This window comes from Boleophthalmus pectinirostris, unplaced genomic scaffold (genome assembly GCF_026225935.1).
Source record: "Boleophthalmus pectinirostris isolate CB_2022bp ecotype Guang Dong unplaced genomic scaffold, ASM2622593v1 HiC_scaffold_23, whole genome shotgun sequence".
In the NCBI taxonomy this organism is placed as follows: domain Eukaryota; kingdom Metazoa; phylum Chordata; class Actinopteri; order Gobiiformes; family Gobiidae; genus Boleophthalmus; species Boleophthalmus pectinirostris.
Genome location: NW_026571207.1, coordinates 3,576,989 through 3,595,978, shown reverse-complemented (window position 1 = coordinate 3,595,978; position 18,990 = coordinate 3,576,989). Strand labels below are relative to the sequence as shown.

General features: G+C 45.3%; 1 protein-coding gene across 1 annotated transcript in view; it reads right to left on the bottom strand.

Moving 5' to 3' along the window:
• Positions 1 to 1,801: 1,801 nt before the first annotated feature.
• The window catches only part of ippk (inositol 1,3,4,5,6-pentakisphosphate 2-kinase), a 40,584-nt gene continuing 23,395 nt past the window's right edge, over positions 1,802 to 18,990 (bottom strand). The window contains exons 8-15 of the mRNA XM_055158910.1: positions 17,432 to 17,504; positions 13,076 to 13,246; positions 8,001 to 8,121; positions 5,949 to 6,084; positions 5,077 to 5,179; positions 4,695 to 4,786; positions 3,680 to 3,854; positions 1,802 to 2,457 (exon numbers count right to left, since the gene is read on the bottom strand). Coding sequence (XP_055014885.1) covers positions 2,452 to 2,457; positions 3,680 to 3,854; positions 4,695 to 4,786; positions 5,077 to 5,179; positions 5,949 to 6,084; positions 8,001 to 8,121; positions 13,076 to 13,246; positions 17,432 to 17,504 — 877 coding nt within the window. The 3' untranslated portion in view covers positions 1,802 to 2,451. The remainder of the gene's footprint in view (positions 2,458 to 3,679; positions 3,855 to 4,694; positions 4,787 to 5,076; positions 5,180 to 5,948; positions 6,085 to 8,000; positions 8,122 to 13,075; positions 13,247 to 17,431; positions 17,505 to 18,990) is intronic.

Below are 18,990 nucleotides of genomic sequence, written 5' to 3'. Positions count from 1 at the left end.
AACTCAGGACGTGTGGAGTCTGAAATCGGGAGGCGATTTTAAAATCCACCACGTTCCTGCGGCTCTGGACAGGTTCATGTAAAAGTTCAAACATAAAAGGTCCCGCTGGGTCTGAGCTGGAGGTCCCGGACTTTTGGACTTTAGGTTCTAGATGTTTGTGTTCGTTTTTTGTTTTTTTTATTTGACCTTTTCTATCGTTGGTTCTTCTCGCTGAGCAGAACCTCTGGAGACCGGGACCAAGACCTGGTTTAGTTCTGGGTTAGACCTGAGCTACACCAAGTCCACACCAAGTCGAATGAGGTCCAACCCAGGTCTAAACCAGGTCTAAACCAGGACTAAACCAGGTCTAAACCAGGACTAAACCAGGACTAAACCAGGACTAAACCAGGACTAAACCAGGACTAAACCAGGACTAAACCAGGACTAAACAAGATCTAAACCAGGTCTAAAGTCTAAATTAGTCTAACCAGGTTAAACCAGGACTAAACCAGGACTAAACCAGGTCTAAACCAGGACTAAACCAGGTCTAAACCAGGACTAAACCAGGTCTAAACCAGGACTAAACCAGACTAAACCAGGTCTAAACCAGGACTGAACCAGGACTAAACCAGGACTAAACCAGATCTAAACCAGGTCTAAATTAGATCTAATCCAGGTCTAAACCAGGACTAAACCAGGACTAAACCAGGACTAAACCAGGTCTAAACCAGGACTAAACCAGAACTAAACCAGGTCTAAACCAGGCCTGAACCAGGACTGAACCAGGACTGAACCAGGACTAAACAAGATCTAAACCAGGTCTAATCCAGGTCTAAATTAGATCTAATCCAGGTCTAAACCAGGACTAAACCAGGTCTAAACCAGGACTAAACCAGGTCTAAACCAGGACTAAACCAGGTCTAAACCAGGACTAAACCAGAACTAAACCAGGACTAAACCAGGTCTAAACCAGGACTGAACCAGGTCTAAACCAGGACTAAACCAGGACTAAACAGAAGTAAACCAGAACTAAACCAGAACTAAACCAGGACTAAACCAGGTCTGAACCAGGACTAAATGATGATAAAATTCGTGTGTTTGTTTGTTTCTGTGTTTCGTGTCAGATTTGACTCGGACTTAAATCCAGGTTGAACCAGTTCAGGATTTGGAGGATCTGGTCTTCGTGGTCCGACAAGTCCGTTCCACAGTTTAACCCTGATGCCCTCCCTCCAGCTCAGAACCCCCCCCTCCCCGGCACCGGACCCGGATCCAAACCGGGACCAAACCGGGACCAAACCGGGACTATATCTGTAACAAGTTTAGGCACAGTGTCCGGCCGCGCCCCAGCTCTGCCCGCGCTCCTCCTCCTCCTCGTCCTCGTCGTCGTCGTCCCCCCGGGAGGATCCGAGGAGACGCAGCGGGAACTGGACGCGGCCCGGAGCAGCTCTATGGCACACGCGCTACTGTTAGCCCCGCCCCCTTCCTCTGACATCATCTGTGACGCCCAATCAGAGCAGAGAACACACGGCTGAGGGAAACCCGATCCTTCCGTTTTCGGGATTTATTTTTCTACGTCCTCGACTTTTACGTCATTTTACGATGGATTCGAGTGTTTCCATGTCAGGTTTTGGCCGAGCGTTGTGTTTCCGTTTGTGTTTCAGTTTGTGTTTTAGTTTGTGTTTCAGTTTGTGTTTCCGTTTGTGTTTTCGTTTGTGTTTCCGTTTGTGTTTCCGTTTGTGTTTCCGTTTGTGTTTCCGTTTGTGTTTCCGTTTGTGTTTCCGTTTGTGTTTGCAGAGTTTGACACGGAGCTGGAGTGATTTCAGAAGTGTAACACCACCAAAGGGAACAAAAAAACAACAAAAATAAAAACCAAAAAATTAAAGTATTATTGTGTGTCAAGTATTTCCCGCGAGCAGAAGTGAGACTTGTGTGTTTCCTGTTGTGGAGTGTGTGTGTGTGTGTGTGCATGTGTGCGTCTCTGCTCTGTGTGTGTGTGTGTGCGCGTCTCTGCTCTGTCTGTGTGTGTGTGTGTCTGTCTCTGTGTGTGTGTGTGTGTGTGTGTGCGTGCGTGCGTGCGTGTGTGTGTGTGTGCGCGCGTCTCTGCTCTGTCTGTGTGTGTGTGTGTGTGTGTGCGTACGTGTGTGTGTGTGTGTGCGTCTCTGCTCTGTGTGCGTCTTTGTAAACGTTAGACATTAGTGACTAAACTCTCCAGCTTCACAGAAACTGGACGCAGCCCCAGTGACATCACACAGCTCTCCTCCAATCACGAGCGAGCGTTTATGTCCAAGGAGGTTAGGGTTAAGGACACACTGGGAAAAGGACACACCGGGTCGGGGAAGGAGACACCAGGTCGGGAGACACCAGGTCGGGAGACACCAGGTCAGGAGACACCAGGTCGGGAGACACCAGGTCGGGAGACACCAGGTCGGGGGAGGAGACACCAGGGGGCGCTCCGATCTGCAGAGGAGACGATCAAACCTGGAGAGAGAGAAAGAGAGAGAGGAGGTTAGAGGAGGAGAGGAGGGAGGAGAGAAGGAGAGAAGGAGAGAGGAGACACAGAAGAGAAGGAGAGAAGAGGAGTGAGAGGAGAGAAGGAGAGAAGAGGAGGAGAGAGAAGAGAGAGAGAGAGAGAGAGAGAAGAGAGAGGAGACAAGGAGAGAAGGAGAGAGGAGAGAGGAGAGAGGAGAGAAGGAGAAGGAGAGAAGGAGACAAGGAGAGAAGGAGAGAAGAGAGAGAGAAGGAGAGAGGAGAGAGTGAGAGAGGAGAGAAGGAGACAAGGAGAGAAGGAGAGAAGAGAGAGGAGAGAAGGAGACAAGGAGAGAAGGATGAAGAGGAGGAGAGGAGGAGGAGAGGAGGATGAGAGGAGGATGAGAGGATGAGAGGAGGATGAGAGGAGGAGAGGAGGATGAGAGGAGGATGAGAGGAGGATGAGAGGATGAAGAACATGTCTCACAGGATGGAAGAGGAGGAGGAGAGAGAGGAGGATGAGAGGATGAGAGGAGGAGAGGAGGAGGAGAGGAGGATGAGAGGAGGATGAGAGGAGAGGATGAGAGGAGGATGAGAGGATGAGGAACACGTCTCAGGAGGATGGAGAGAGGAGGAGGAGAGGAGGATGAGAGGATGAAGAACATGTCTCACAGGATGGAAGAGGAGGAGAGGATGAGAGAGGAGGATGAGAGGAGGATGAGAGGATGAGAGGAGAGAGAGGATGAGAGGAGGATGAGAGGATGAAGAACACGTCTCACAGGATGGAAGAGGAGGATGAGAGAGGATGAGAGGAGGATGAGAGGATGAAGAACATGTCTCACAGGATGGAAGAGGAGGGGATGAGAGGATGAGAGGAGGATGAGAGGATGAAGAACACGTCTCACAGGATGGAAGAGGAGGGTGAGAGGATGAGAGGAGGATGAGAGGATGAAGAACATGTCTCACAGGATGGAAGAGGAGGGATGAGAGGATGAGAGGAGGATGAGAGGATGAGAGGATGAGAGGATGAGGAACATGTCTCACAGGATGGAGAGAGGATGAGATGAGAGGATGAGAGGATGAGAGGAGGAGGATGAGAGGATGAGAGGAGGATGAGAGGAGGAGGAGAGGAGGATGAGAGGATGAGAGGATGAAGAACACGTCTCACAGGATGGAAGAGGAGGATGAGAGGAGGATGAGAGAGGAGGATGAGAGGATGAAGAACACGTCTCACAGGATGGAAGAGGAGGGTGGTGCAGTCGTCTCGTGGTTGTGTCGTTCTGGGGCAGATTCCGCTGGAGTTTCGTAAATATCCATTTACGACTTTCTGATCCAAGCGGAGCTGACGAGGAACACTCTCAAACGGCTTAGGGTCCAGGTCCAGGACCGACACCGAGAACGAGAAGGACCTGCACGACAACCAGAACCAGGACTAAAACAGGACCCAGGACTGAACCAGGACTAAACCAGGACTAAACCAGGACTAAACCAGGACTAAACCAGGACTGAACCAGGTCTAAACCAGGACTGAACCAGGACTGAACCAGGTCTAAACCAGGACTAAACCAGGACTGAACCAGGACTGAACCAGGACTGAACCAGGACTGAACCAGGACTGAACCAGGACTGAACCAGGACTGAACCAGGACTAAACTAAACCAGGTCTAAACCAGGACTAAACCAGGACTGAACCAGGACTAAACCAGAACTGAACCAGGACTAAACCAGGGACTAAACCAGGACTAAACCAGGTCTAAACCAGGACTGAAACCAGGACTGAACCAGGTCTAAACCAGGACTAAACCAGGTCTAAACCAGGACTGAACCAGGACTAAACCAGGACTAAACCAGGTCTAAACCAGGACTAAAACCAGGTCTAAACCAGGACTAAACCAGGACTGAACCAGGACTAAACCAGGACTAACCAGGACTAAACCAGGACTAAACCAGGACTAAACCAGGACTAAACCAGGACTAAACCAGGTCTAAACCAGGACTGAACCAGGACTGAACCAGGAAACCAGGACTGAACCAGGTCTAAACCAGGACTAAACCAGGTCTAAACCAGGACTAAACCAGGACTAAACCAGGACTAAACCAGGACTCTAAACCAGGACTAAACCAGGACTAAACCAGGAACTGAACCAGGACTAAACCAGAACTGAACCAGGACTGAACCAGGACTAAACCAGGACTAAACCAGGACTAAACCAGGTCTAAACCAGGTCTAAACCAGGTCTAAACCAGACCTCTGCTGGGCGTCGTCTTCTTCTGTCGTGGGCATTAGTGTGATCATGATGGAGCAGTCCTTCGCCGTCATGGCCGCTCTGTACTGATGAACCTGTGAGCAACACACCAGAGAATGAGCCAGACGCCCGAGGGACTCGAACCCACAACCCCCAACACACAGAGTTTAGAGTTTAAACGTGAGAATACACAGAGGCCTGAGCAGATCTGTTGCCTCTGGTGTAAATTAAAGTTAAATAAATTGTCAAAACTTCATATCTACAGCAGAGCCTCAAACGCAAAGTAGAAGTTGTGGGAAATAACTGGACTGAAAAAAAACAAACAAACAAAAAAAACGAGCCTCTGAACCGCAGTTTTAGTTTGACCCCGTGTTTGACCCCTGACCTTGGCGGCGGCGTACTCCACGGAGCCGTCGTCTTCTGAGGGACACTTCTGAAGCTTCTCCAGAAACATCTCGTCGTAGGGGCCCTCCACCTGCAGGCGGCTCCTGGCACCACAGGGGGGCAGTGTTACACATGTCACAGCCGCTTCATGTAGAGGCTAAAGTCACGATCTAGACCACAGGTGTCAAACATGCGGCCCGGGGGCCAGATCCGGCCCTCCAAGACCTTTAATCTGGCCCTCGGCTGATTTTCTACTAAAATATTTTAATAATATTTTCTATTAAAATCGTGTTAATTTTCTGTGGTGTTTATCACAGCAGCGTCTCCAGCGTCTCTGTACGTGGCCCCTCCCACCAGAGCAGCACAAATGAAGACTTGTCTCTTTCCAAACGCTCTTAAAGGACGATCGTTTTGACTGTTGACCGTGACACCCTCATCAGAAAAATGTCCAACATGAGAAAAGTGGAGCCGAGTGCAGGATTTTACAACTAAAATGGACTTATTCTTGTTTACAGACAAGTTCATGTTCAAACTTTGTGTTGAAATTGTATTTGTTCGTAATATTATAACATTATAATAAGAAAAAGTTCACCAATTAAAACAGATTTGTGTAATAGATTTGTGTTTCTCTGCACAAATATTTGAACTTATTGTTATTTTTGGGGTTTATATGACATGAGTTTTCTGATCCGGACACTTTGGGATCAAAGTCGGTTGGATACGGCCCCCGGAACAAAATGAGTTTGACACCTCTGGTCTAGACGGTTCATTTGAATGTCTCGTTTTCCTCGTGACAAACACACCCGGAGGCGTGTTTTGTTTTACATTCACACAAACCTGCACATTTAGTAAAAATAAAAGAGTAAAAAGTACCGTTCTTTGGGGAAGTTGTGCAGGTGCTGCTCCACTCGTCTGTACAGAGGAAACAGGCCCTCGATGTCCAGAGAGTCCAACATCTGAGTGTGTAAGACCCGAGAGAGGACGCAGTCTGAGGGCAGCCCCTGAGAGTCTGCGCACAACCAGGAGTCAAAATCAAACTCAGAGGAATCACACAAACACACACGAGCAAACACTGCCAAAGCTTTGAGGTCGTCTGAAAACTCCTGAGATCAGTTTGTCTTTTCTTATCTTGAGTGTAGCGAGATGTACAAGGTGGCCCAAAAATCTGACATCATTTCATAATCATTTTGGCAGTTTCACAGAATGTTCAGAAAGAGATGAAGATTTTATATGTAAGGTTTTATTTTTGTTGTGTTTTCAGGTTGAGTCATTTTGCGTTTTGGGATCTGCTGCTCACACTCAGCCAAGACTGTGCAGCTTCAACGCAACATTTGGAGAAAAAAAAAATTCAAAACAAAAACAAATTGGTGCCAAAAATGTAAAGAGGAAGGATCTGGTACCAACATCCACATCTTCATCGAGCTAGACTTAGTAGTTTTCAAGATAATTGCTGTTAAAATGATGCCACATTTTTTGGGACACTGTGTATTTTCATATTTTAAGAACAAAAACTCTTCTTCAACTGGTAGATCGTTTTACTTGTCAAGAGAAATTGACAGAATTTATGGAACTCATGATAAAACTTTTTAAATTCAAGTCGTCTGTACTTGGTTTGGTTTCACTTCTGCAGTGCACCTGTTGTACTTCACATAAGTCTTTTCTTTCTGGTCAGATAAAGGTCAGATTCAGGTCTAACAGAGTTTCTGACACAGTAGTGCCTTCAGTTAGCATCAGACATCAGCTGCACACGTGACAGTATTTATCTTATTTTCTCTGCAGTAGTTTGGTTGATTTTCTGTGGAGGGTTGGAGACCTTCTGTGACTCAAACTAAACAGTGGCCTCCGTCACTCACTGCAGCTCACATTTCTAAGAGTACTGTATATTTAGAATACTTTTGGGGACATTTCTAACAGTATTGTCCCATAAAATATTCTAAATATACATTTCTAGCAGCATTGTATATTTAAAATACTTTTGGGGACATTTCTAACAGTACTGTATATTTAAAATACTTTTGGGGACATTTCTAACAGTACTGTATATTTAAAATACTTTTGGGGACATTTCTAACAGTACTGTATATTTAGAACACTTTTGGGGACATTACTATCAGTATTGTATATTTTGAATACTTTTGGGGACATTTCTAACAGTACTGTATATATTGAATACTTTTGGGGACATTTCTAACATTATTGTATATTTAGAACACTTTTGGGGACATTACTATCAGTATTGTATATTTTGAATACTTTTGGGGACATTTCTAACAGTATTGTATAAAAATACTGGGGACATTTCTAAAAAGCACTGTATATTTTGAATACTTTTGGGGACATTTCTAACAGTACTGTATATATTGAATACTTTTGGGGACATTTCTAACATTATTGTATATTTAGAACACTTTTGGGGACATTACTATCAGTATTGTATATTTTGAATACTTTTGGGGACATTTCTAACAGTATTGTATATTTAAAATACTTTTGGGGACATTTCTAAAAGCACTGTATATTTAAAATACTTTTGGGGACATTTCTAACAGTATTGTATATTTTGAATACTTTTGGGGATATTTCTAGCAGTACTGTATATTTAGAATACTTTTGGGGACATTTCTAGCAGTACTGTATATTTAGAATACTTTTGGGGACATTTCTAGCTGTACTGTATATTTTGAATACTTTAATGGACATTTCTAACAGTATTGCATATTTAAAATACTTTTGAGGGACATTTCTAAGAGTAGTGAATATTTAAAATACTTTTGTGGACATTTCTAAGAGTATTGTACATTTTGAATACTTTTGAGGATAATTCTGCTTTACGGTTTGGTTCCGTTTGCTCGTTTTTCATCTATCCTCCACGATAAATCACACATGTGTTACCGTGGCGGGCCTGCAGGGGGAGGATGGACTCACGGTGTCTGAGGCGCTCTCGGTTGAAGGCGCTGGCCTCGCAGAAGCTCCGCCCCTCTGTGTGTCTGTGGGAGGAGTCTACGGTGCTGGCCCCGCCCCCACTCAGCAGCGCTTTCACCAAAACCTGAAAAACAAATCAAACAAATCCAGCCCCTTTCTATGGAACACTATTTAAATTAGTACTGACATTAAGTAAACAAAGTAAACCAACTGGAGGTGTTAAGCAGGAGAAGTTTATTTGCCATCAATAATACAACCCGGGGGAACCGGAAAAGTCAACATAGTGTGACTTCAAAAGTGAACAGAGTGTGATCTTTGAGTGTTCAAGACCCAGAGGGTTATGTACTGTATAATTAGAATACTTTGGTAAACAATTCTAATACTTTTGGGGACATTTCTAAGAGTACTGTATATTTAGAATACTTTTGGAAATATTTCTAATACTTTTGGGGACATTTCTAATACTTTTGGAAACATTTCTAATACTTTTGGGAACGTTTCTAATACTTTTGGGGACATTTCGAACAGTACTGTATAATTGGAATACTTTTGGGGACATTTCTAACAGTACTGTATATTTAGAATACTTTTGGGGACATTTCTAACAGTACTGTATATTTAGAATACTTTTGGGGACATTTCTAACAGTACTGTAGAATTAGAATACTTTTGGGAACATTTCTAAGAGTATTATATATTTAGAATACTTTTGGGGACATTTTTAAAAGCACTGTATATTTAGAATACTTTTGGGGACATTTCTAAAAGTATTGTATAATTAGAATACTTTTGGGCACATTTTTAAAAGTATTGTATATTTAGAATACTTTTGGGGACATTTCTAACAGTACTGTATATGTTTATGTTTAAAAACATGTTAAGTCATGACGTCAAAAGTGAACAGAGTGTGATCTTTGAGTGTTCAAGACCCAGAGGAGGAGGTTTATAAAGCGAGTGTGGTGAGACTGTGAAGACCAGTAGGCCCCAGTTTGGCTACGTCCGCACGAAAACACTCCTGGATTTTATTTTTTGCATGTTGTAGAGGATAAATTACTTAAATTCTCTTACCGTTTCTAAATTTAAGAAAAAGTACAAGGATAAAATAAAGATGGACGATGTGACTGAGGAAATTTTTTTAAAAAGTGAATGAAAGAGAAAGAGATTTTGTAACATACAAATGTCTCACTGGTGACTTGGTTTGGCTTTTGATTATTAAAGAAATGTTTAATTACTATTATTTTTTGATCTGTGAAAGGAGCAGGTTTGTAAGATTTGTCTTGGTCCTTTTGTTCATGCCGCAAATAATGAAATAAATGGGAATATGTATGTACGTGTGTTTAAATATGCACACAGGCTTAGGGAATGTGCAAACAAAACTGCACACAGGCTTAAGATTACAAAGGGTTCGCCTGTAAAGAGTGACATACAGCTCCTGTTGGTGTTCATATTTGGTCTCGTATCTATTTTTTTCTACGGTGGTGTTTGTGATTGTGTTTGTGCGCTGCTTTGTGTTGTGTTGTTCTGTTTTTGATAAAGCTGTGACCACCTGTCCCAAGACAAATTTAGACACAATAAAAGATGATCTTATCTTACTTACGTTAATTATCAGATTTGTTGTTGTTCTTTTTAAATTGATGCCAACAAAATAATAGCATGAGCAATAACTAACTAACTAAATAAATAAATAAAAAGAGAGGGTTTGGTTCATGTTTGCTGCGTTTTTCACAGGAAATAAAGCGTGTTTGATCTTTAAACACGACTGCTGCGCCTCCTGAAACAGGAAACAGCTGCTGCGTTTGTTTTGTGGAGCATATCACCTCAACATTTCAGTTGGAAATACAGCGTTTCATCACAAGATCCAGTGAGTGTTTGGAGAGAAATGATTAAGATTTTTTTTTAATCGTGCAGGACCCAGTGTGTTAAAGTAAACGGTTCCCTGTCCACTGGAGCTCCTCAGGGTTTCGTGCTATTGTTGTTGTTTTTTATTTTGTACCAGTGACTGCAAAGGAAACATTTGTCTGACTAAGAAATCATCCCGAGTTTGTAGAGAACATTTTGTATGTGGAGCGACGACAAAACAAAATCCCGTTTGTTAATGTAGAGGAGCAGAAGACAAACAGACTGAGCTGCTCTTTCTTGTTCTTGTGGTTTTACACAAACATCACGTCTTGGTCTTTGCAGTGGAAGGTGTTTCTTGGTGAACAGTTGGAGACTTTCACTTTGGTGTCGACTTTTTAAATTTTTGATCAGGATTTTGTTTTGTCGTGGCTCCACATACAAAATGTTTCAAACTCAGGATGATTTCTTAGTCAGACAAATGTTTCCTTTTTGGTTCTTCCTGTGGATCAATCCTGCCCATCACCTTCACCTTTCACTATTTTTCAATTCCGTCGGGAAGAGAAACAGTTTGAACAGAGGCAATGTTGGGAGGGTGACTTTTAAAATGTAATCCCCTACAGATTACACACACCAAAATGTAGTTTGTAATAGAATCCATTAAATTACTTAAAGTGAGTAATGTAATCTGATTACTTTAGATTACTTGATATTGTCATGCTTTTTAAAACTACATGAATGCAGCGACCACATCCTGAAAATTCTTGTTTGTTCTCTTCAAATTGGTCCTGGTTTAGTCCTGGTTTAGTCCTGGTTTAATCCTAGTTTAGTCCTGGTTTAGTCCTGGTTTAGTCCTGGTTTAGTCCTGGTTTAGTCCTTGGTTTAGACTTGGTTTAGACCTGGTTTAGACCTGGTTTAGTCCTGGTTTAGTCCTGGTTTAGTTCCTGGTTTAGTCCTGGTTTAGTCCTGGTTTAGACCTGGTTTAGATCTGGTTTAGTCCTGGTTTAGACTTGGTTTAGACCTGGTTTAGACCTGGTTTAGACTTGGTTTAGACCTGGTTTAGTCCTGGTTTAAACCTACTTTAGACCTAGTTTAGATCTGGTCTAGTCCTGGTTTTAGTCCTTGTTTAGATCTGGTTTAGTCCTGGTTTAGCCCAAAATGTGAAAACGGTTAAATCCCTCTGTGTAATCCATTTATTTCAACAAAGTAACTGTAATCCAATTACCACTCACTGAAACAGTAACTGTAACTGAATACAGTTACTCATCATTTGTACTCTGATTACTCCGGTACATGTAATCTGTTACTCCCGACACTGATTACGTTACAAACTACATTTTGTCGTATGTAATCTGTAATTTGTAGGGGATTACATTTTAAAAGTCACCTTCCCAACAGTGTCTGTTGTGCGTCTGTTGCGTCTGTCTGTTGTTCTGTTGTTCGTCTGTTGTCGTCTGTTGTCTGTTGCGTCTGTTGTGTCTGTTGTCTGTTGTGCTGTTGTGAGTCTGTTGTGCGTCTGTTGTGCGTCTGTTGTGCTTCTGTTGTGAGTCTGTTGTGCGTCTGTTGTGCGTCTGTTGTGCGTCTGTTGTCGCTGTGTCGCCTGTTGTGCTGTTGTTCTGTTGTGAGTCTGTTGTGCGTCTGTTGTTCGTCTGTTGTGCGTCTGTTGTGCGTCTGTTGTGCGTCTGTTGTGCGTCTGTTGTTCGTCTGTTGTTCGTCTGTTGTGCGTCTGTCTGTGCGTCTGTCTGTGCGTCTGTTGTGCGTCTGTTGTGCGCCTGTTGTGCCTGTTGTGAGCCTGTTGTGAGCCTGTTGTGAGTCTGTTGTGAGTCTGTTGTGCGTCTGTTGTGCGTCTGTTGTGCGTCTGTTGTGCGTCTGTTGTGCGTCTGTTGTGCGTCTGTTGTGCGTCTGTTGTTCGCCTGTTGTGCGTCTGTTGTGCGTCTGTTGTGCGTTACACAACCATCTCCCCGTGGGACAATAACGTCGTTGAAAGTCGCTGTAGAAGCAGATGGAGGCGGGTTCAGACTCGTCGCCGTGGGAGTTTTCGTGGGAGGTGAAATCCGTCGCTCACGCCCACGGTCCTGACAGTTCCACGAATCCGGAGTTTTCACAGCGACGCAAGTTTAAACAAGCAAAAACGTTCAACTTTTACACAAACACACGTCGTAAACAAACACAGAGACACGGATCGACGCTTTTCCTACGCACGAACTGTGACATGTTTACACTGTACGAGTCATGCTCCCTCATCGCTTCTCAATCCCTCCCTCCTTCTTTTCTTTTCTTTTCTTTTGTATTTAAAGAATTTAAAAACTGAGCTTTTCTCACACGGGACACTGACAACTCTTTTGACGTCCTTCTTAAAACTTTAAACTTCTTTACGGAACGAACCCGCGAATCCGAGTGTTGTTCGTTCAGCCGTTTGTCAAAATAAAAAAAGAAGAAAATGAAAAAAATAAATAAATTTCTTCATTATTTGTCTCCAAAATCAAAATGAAAAAAAAAAAACAGATAAAGATTTGGGTTTTTTCAATTTTTGATTTTGTGTTTAAATGAAAAATGGAAAAAAAAAAAAATAACGGACTGAACCAGACCAGGACCGAGACCAGGACGAAGACTGGAACCAGATCAAGACTGAAAACGGTTTAGACCTGGTTTAGATCTGGTTCAGTCCTGGTTCAGTCCTGGTTTAGTCCTGGTTTAGTCCTGGTTTAGTCCTGGTTTAGTCCTGGTTCAGACCTGGTTTAGTCCTGGTTTAGACCTGGTTTAGACCTGGTTTAGACCTGGTTTTGACCTGGTTTAGTCCTGGTTCAGTTCTGGTTTAGTCCTGGTTTAGTCCTGGTTCAGTTCTGGTTTAGTCCTGGTTTAGTTCTGGTTTAGTCCTGGTTCAGTTCTGGTTTAGTTCTGGTTTAGACCTGGTTTAGACCTGGTTTAGACCTGGTTCAGTCCTGGTTTAGTCCTGGTTCAGTTCTGGTTTAGTCCTGGTTTAGTTCTGGTTTAGTCTGGTTTCAGTTCTGGTTTAGTCCTGGTTTAGTCCTGGTTCAGTTCTGGTTTAGTCCTGGTTCAGTTCTGGTTTAGTCCTGGTTTAGTCCTGGTTTAGTCCTGGTTTAGTTCTGGTTTAGTCCTGGTTCAGTTAGTCTGGTTTAGTCCTGGTTTAGTCCTGGTTCAGTTCTGGTTTAGTCCTGGTTCAGTTCTGGTTTAGTCCTGGTTTAGTCCTGGTTTAGTCCTGTCTCTCCTCTTGGTCTCACCTGGATGAAGTCGTTGAGGAGGCTCTTGTTGCCGTGGAGACCGCTGATGCGTTGCGTCGCGCAGGTGAAGTACGGCCGGAGCTGGTTCACCAGAGACGCCACGAAGTCCGAGGAGCCGTCGTCCGAGTCGTCCCGGTCCCGCTCCCTGCTGCTGTAGATCAACTGCCCGCCCTGGACGCACAAAAACACACAAAAAACACACACAAAAGATCAACTGCCCGCCCTGGACGCACAAAAACACACAAAAACACACAAAAAACACACACAAAAGATCAACTGCCCGCCCTGCACGCACAACAACACACAACAACACACAAAAAACACACACAAAAGATCAACTGCCCGCCCTGGACGCACAAAAACACACACAAACACACAAAAAACACACACAAAAGATCAACTGCCCGCCCTGGACGCACAACAACACACAAACAACACACAAAAAACACACACAAAAGATCAACTGCCCGCCCTGGACGCACAAAAACACACAAAACTCACAAAAAACACACACAAAAGATCAACTGCCCGCCCTGGACGCACAAAACACACAAACACAAAAAAACACACACAAAAAGAAACAACAAAAACACACAAAAACACACAAAAGATCAACTGCCCGCCCTGGACGCACAAAAACACACAAAAAACACACACAAAAGATCAACTGGACGCCCTGGACGCACAAAAACACACAAAACACACACACAAAAGATCAACTGCCGCCCTGACGCACACACAAACACACAAAACACACACAAAAGATCAACTGCCCGCCCTGGACGCACAACACACAAAACACACAAAAAACACACACAAAAGATCAACTGCCCGCCCTGGACACACAACAAAAACACACAAAAACACACACACAAAAGATCAACTGCCCGCCCTGGACGCACAAAAACACACACAAACACACAAAAAACACACACAAAAGATCAACTGCCCAACCTGGACGCACAACAACACACAAAAAACACACACAAAAGATCAACTGGACGCCCTGGACGCACAACAACACACAAAAACACACACACAAAAGATCAACTGCCCGCCCTGGACGCACAAAAACACACACAAACACACAAAAAACACACAAAAGATCAACTGCCCGCCCTGGACGTACAAAAAACACACAAAAACACACACACAAAAGATCAACTGGACGCCCTGGACGCACAAAAAAACACACAAAACTCACAAAAAAACACACACAAAAGATCAACTGCCCGCCCCTGGACGCACAAAAACACACACAAACACACAAAAAAGATCAACTGGACGCCCTGGACGCACAAAAACACACACAAACACACAAAAAAACACACACAAAAGATCAACTGCCCGCCCTGACGCACAAAAACACACACAAAACACACAAAAAAACACACACAAAAGATCAACTGCCCGCCCTGGACGCACAACAACACACACAAACACACAAAAAAGATCAACTGCCCGCCCTGGACGCACAACAACACACAACAACACACACAAAAGATCAACTGCACCGCCCTGGACGCACAACAACACACACAAACACACAAAAACACACACAAAAGATCAACTGCCCCCTGATGCACAAAAAAACAACAAACACACAAAAAGATCAACTGCCCGCCCTGGACGCACAAAAACACACAACAACACACACAAAAGATCAACTGCCCGCCCTGGACGCCAAAAACACACACAAACACACAAAAAACACACACAAAAGATCAACTGCCCGCCCTGGACGCACAAAACACACACAAACACACCACACACAAAGATCAACTGCCCCCTGGACGACAAAAACACACACAACACACAAAACACACAAACACAAAAAAACACACACAAACACACACAAAAAAAGATCAACTGCCCGCCCTGGACGCACAAAAACACACACAAACACACAAAACACACAAAAAAGATCAACTGCCCGCCCTGGACGCACAAAAACACACACAAACACACAAAACACACACAAAAGATCAACTGCCCGCCCTGGACGCACAAAAACACACACAAACACACACAAAAAAGATCAACTGCCCGCCCTAGACGCACAAAAACACACAACAACACACAAAAAACACACACACAAAAATCAACTGCCCGCCCACGCAACAACACACACAAAAAACACACACAAAAGATCAACTGCCCGCCCTGGACGCACAAAAACACACAAAACACACAAAAAAACACACAAAAGATCAACTGCCCGCCCTGGACGCACAAAAACACACACAAACACACAAAAAAACACACAAAAGATCAACTGGACGCCCTGGACGCACAAAAACACACAAAACACACAAAAAACACACACACAAAGATCAACTGCCCGCCCTGACGCACAAAAAACACACAACAACACACAAAAAACACACAAAAGATCAACTGGACGCCCTGGACGCACAAAAACACACAAAACACACAAAAAACACACAAAAGATCAACTGGACGCCCTGGACGCACAAAAACACACACAAACACACAAAAAAAAGACCAGCTGTCTGCACAAAAACAAACACACAAATACAGCAGGATCACAAGGTTCAGGAGGTTCAGGAGGAGGTGGTTCAGGACGAGGTTCAGGAGGAGGTTCAGGAGGTTCAGGACAGGAGGTTCAGGAGGTTCAGGAGGTGGTTCAGGTTCAGGAGGAGGAGGTTCAGGAGGAGGAGGTTCAGGTTCAGGAGGTTCAGAGGTTCAGGTTCAGGAGGAGGTTCAGGAGGGTTCAGGAGAGGTTCAGGTCAGGAGGTTCAGGTTCAGGTGGTTCAGGAGGTTCAGGAGGGTGCGGTTCAGGAGGAGGAGGTTCAGGAAGGTTCAGGAGGTCAGGAGGAGGAGGTTCAGGACGAGGTTCAGGAGGAGGTTCAGGAGGAGGTTCAGGTGGTTCAGGAGGTGTTCAGGAGGTCAGGTTCAGGAGGAGGTTCAGGAGGTTCAGGTTCAGGAGAGGTTCAGGGAGTTCAGGAGAGGTTCAGGAGGTTCAGGAGGTTCAGGAGGGGTTCAGGAGGAGGTTCAGGAGGAGGAGGTTCAGGAGGAGAGTTCAGAGGTGGGTTCAGGAGGTTCAGGAGGGTGCGGTTCAGGAGGGAGGAGGTTCAGGAAGAGGTTCAGGAGGAGGTTCAGGAGGGGTGCGGTTCAGGAGGAGGAGGTTCAGGAAGAGGTTCAGGAGAGGTGGTTCAGGAGGTTCAGGAGGTTCAGGAGGTTCAGGAGGTTCAGGTTCAGGAGGTGGTTCAGGTGGTTCAGGAGGAGGTTCAGGAGGAGGAGGTTCAGGAGGAGGAAGAAGTTCAGGAAGAGGTTCAGGAGGTTCAGGAGGAAGAAGTTCAGGAGGAGGTTCAGGACGAGGTTCAGGAGGTTCAGGAGGAGGAGGTTCAGGAGGAGGTTCAGGAGGACGTTCAGGTGGTTCAGGAGGAGGTTCAGGAGGTTCAGGAGGGTGCGGTTCAGGAGGAGAGGTTCAGGAGGAGGTTCAGGAGGAGGTTCAGGAGGAGGAGGAGTTTCAGGAGGAGGAGGTTCAGGAGGAGGAGGAGGTTCAGGAGGGTGCGGTTCAGGAGGAGGAGGTTCAGGAAGAGGTTCAGGAGGTGGTTCAGGAGGTTCAGGAGGAGGTTCAGGAGGTTCAGGAGGAGGAGCTTCAGGTGGTTCAGGAGGAGGTTGAGGAGGTTCAGGAGGAGGTTCAGGAGGAGGCTTCAGGAAGAGGTTCAGGAGGTTCAGGAGGAGGTTCAGGAGGAGGTTCAGGAGGAGGTTCAGGAAGAGGTTCAGGAGGAGGTTCAGGAGGAGGTTCAGGAGAGTTCAGGAGGTTCAGGGAGGAGGTTCAGGAAGAGGTTCAGGAAGAGGTTCAGGAGGAGGTTCAGGAGGAGGTTCAGGAGGTTCAGGAGGTTCAGGAGGTTCAGGAGGTTCAGGAGGAGGAGGTTCAGGAGGAGGAGGTTCAGGAGGTTCAGGAGGAGGTTCAGGAGGTTCAGGAGGAGGTTCAGGACGTTCAGGGAGGAGGTTCAGGTTTCAGGAGGTTCAGGAGTTCAGGAGGAGGTTCAGGAGGAGGTTACAGGAGGAGCTTCAGGAAGAGGTTCAGGAAGAGGTTCAGGAAGAGGTTCAGGAGGTTCAGGAGGAGGAGGTTCAGGAGGAGGTTCAGGAGGAGGTTCAGGAAGTTCAGGAGGTTCAGGAGGTTCAGGAGGAGGTTCAGGAGGAGGAGGTTCAGGACGAGCTTCAGGAAGAGGTTCAGGAAGAGGTTCAGGAGGTTCAGGAGGTTCAAGGAGGAGGTTCAGGAGGAGGAGGTTTTGGAGGAGGTTCAGGAGGAGGTTCCTGTGGAGGAGGTTCAGGAGGAGGAACCCGCTGATGCAAAAGAAAAAAAAACAAAACTTTTCTCACCTTGAATATTTTGAAGTTGTTCTGAGGTTCTTCTATCAAGTGTCTGATGGCAAAGGTCATTCTCTGTCGGCTCCTGAAACAAAACGAACACGTCAGGAAACGAATCCAACATGAAGTCGTGTTTTCAGTCGCCCGCGTTTGGACCAAGAAGCTTTCGGAGATATTCGTGTGCTCAGGAAAGAAATCGGTGCATATCTGTCTGTAGAAGAGCGTAAAATAAATGTTCGTAAACTCTCGAGTGAGTCCAGTCCAACCGGAAATGAATTGAAAAGTTACGACATCAAGAATTACAACCACGAAAATTTCGAAATACGCTTCTGCGACCCAAAAGTCCGACGTCTCGATCGATGTTTCTTCTGCTCAATAAATAAAACCCGTGAAGCGATGACGGATTTCTGACAGTCGAGTCGCGTTTTTAAATTCGAGTTCGTACTGAAGAAAGTGTAACCGTAAATTTTTTTCATTTCTTGATTGTAATTCTTGACGTCGTAACTTTTCAGTTTGTATTCCGATGATAAAATACACAAAACACATTTTCCGTACGACTGCACCGATTCCAGAGTTTACGAACATTTATTTTATGCTCAAATACCGACAAATACGCACCGATTTTCGTGTGAATTCGTGTTCTTCAGTACGAACACGAATTCAAAGACGCGACTCGACTGTCAGAAATCAGTCATCGACACTTGCGTCGAACCAGGACTGAACCAGGACTGAACCAGGACTGAACCAGGACTGAATGACTCAACAAAAACGTCAATTTTAATTTCGTGATTCGAGTTCAGGAGGAGGTTCATGGGGTTCAGGAGGAGGAGGTTCAAGAGGAGGTTCAGGAGGAGGAGGTTCAGGAGGAGGAGGTTCAGGAGGTTCAGGAGGAGGTTCAAGAGGAGGTTCAGAAGGTTCAAGAGGAGGTGTTCAGGAGGAGGAGGTTCAAGAGGTTCAAGAGGAGGAGGTTCAGGAGGAGGAGGTTCAAGAGGTTCAAGAGAAGGTTCAAGAGAAGGTTCAGGAGGAGGTTCAAGAGGAGGTTCAGGAGGAGGTGGTTCAAGAGGTTCAGGAGGAGATTCAAGAGGAAGTTCAGGAGGAGGTGGAGGAGATTCAGGAGGAGGTTCAAGAGGAGGTTCAGGAGGTTCAAGAAGAGGTTCAGGAGGTTCAAGAAGAGGTTCAGGAGGGTGCGGTTCAGGAGGGTGTGGTTCAGGAGGGTGCGGTTCAGGAGGAGGTTCAGGAAGAGGTTCAGGAAGAGGTTCAGAAGAGGTTCAGGAGGTGGTTCAGGAGGAGGAAGAGGTTCAGGAGGTTCAGGAGGTTCAGGAGGAGGAGGTTCAGGAGGAGGTTCAGGAAGAGGTTCAGGAAGAGGTTCAGCAGGAGGAGGAGGAGGAGGGTCAGGAGGTTCAGGAGGTGGTTCAGGAGGAGGAGGGGTCAGGAGGTTCAGGAGGTGCGGAGGAGAAGAGGTTCAGGAGGAGGTTCAGGTTCAGGAGGAGGTTCAGGAGGTTCAGGAAGAGGTTCAGGAGGAGGAGGTTCAGGAGGAGGTTCAGAAAGAGGTTCAGAAGAGGTTCAGGAGG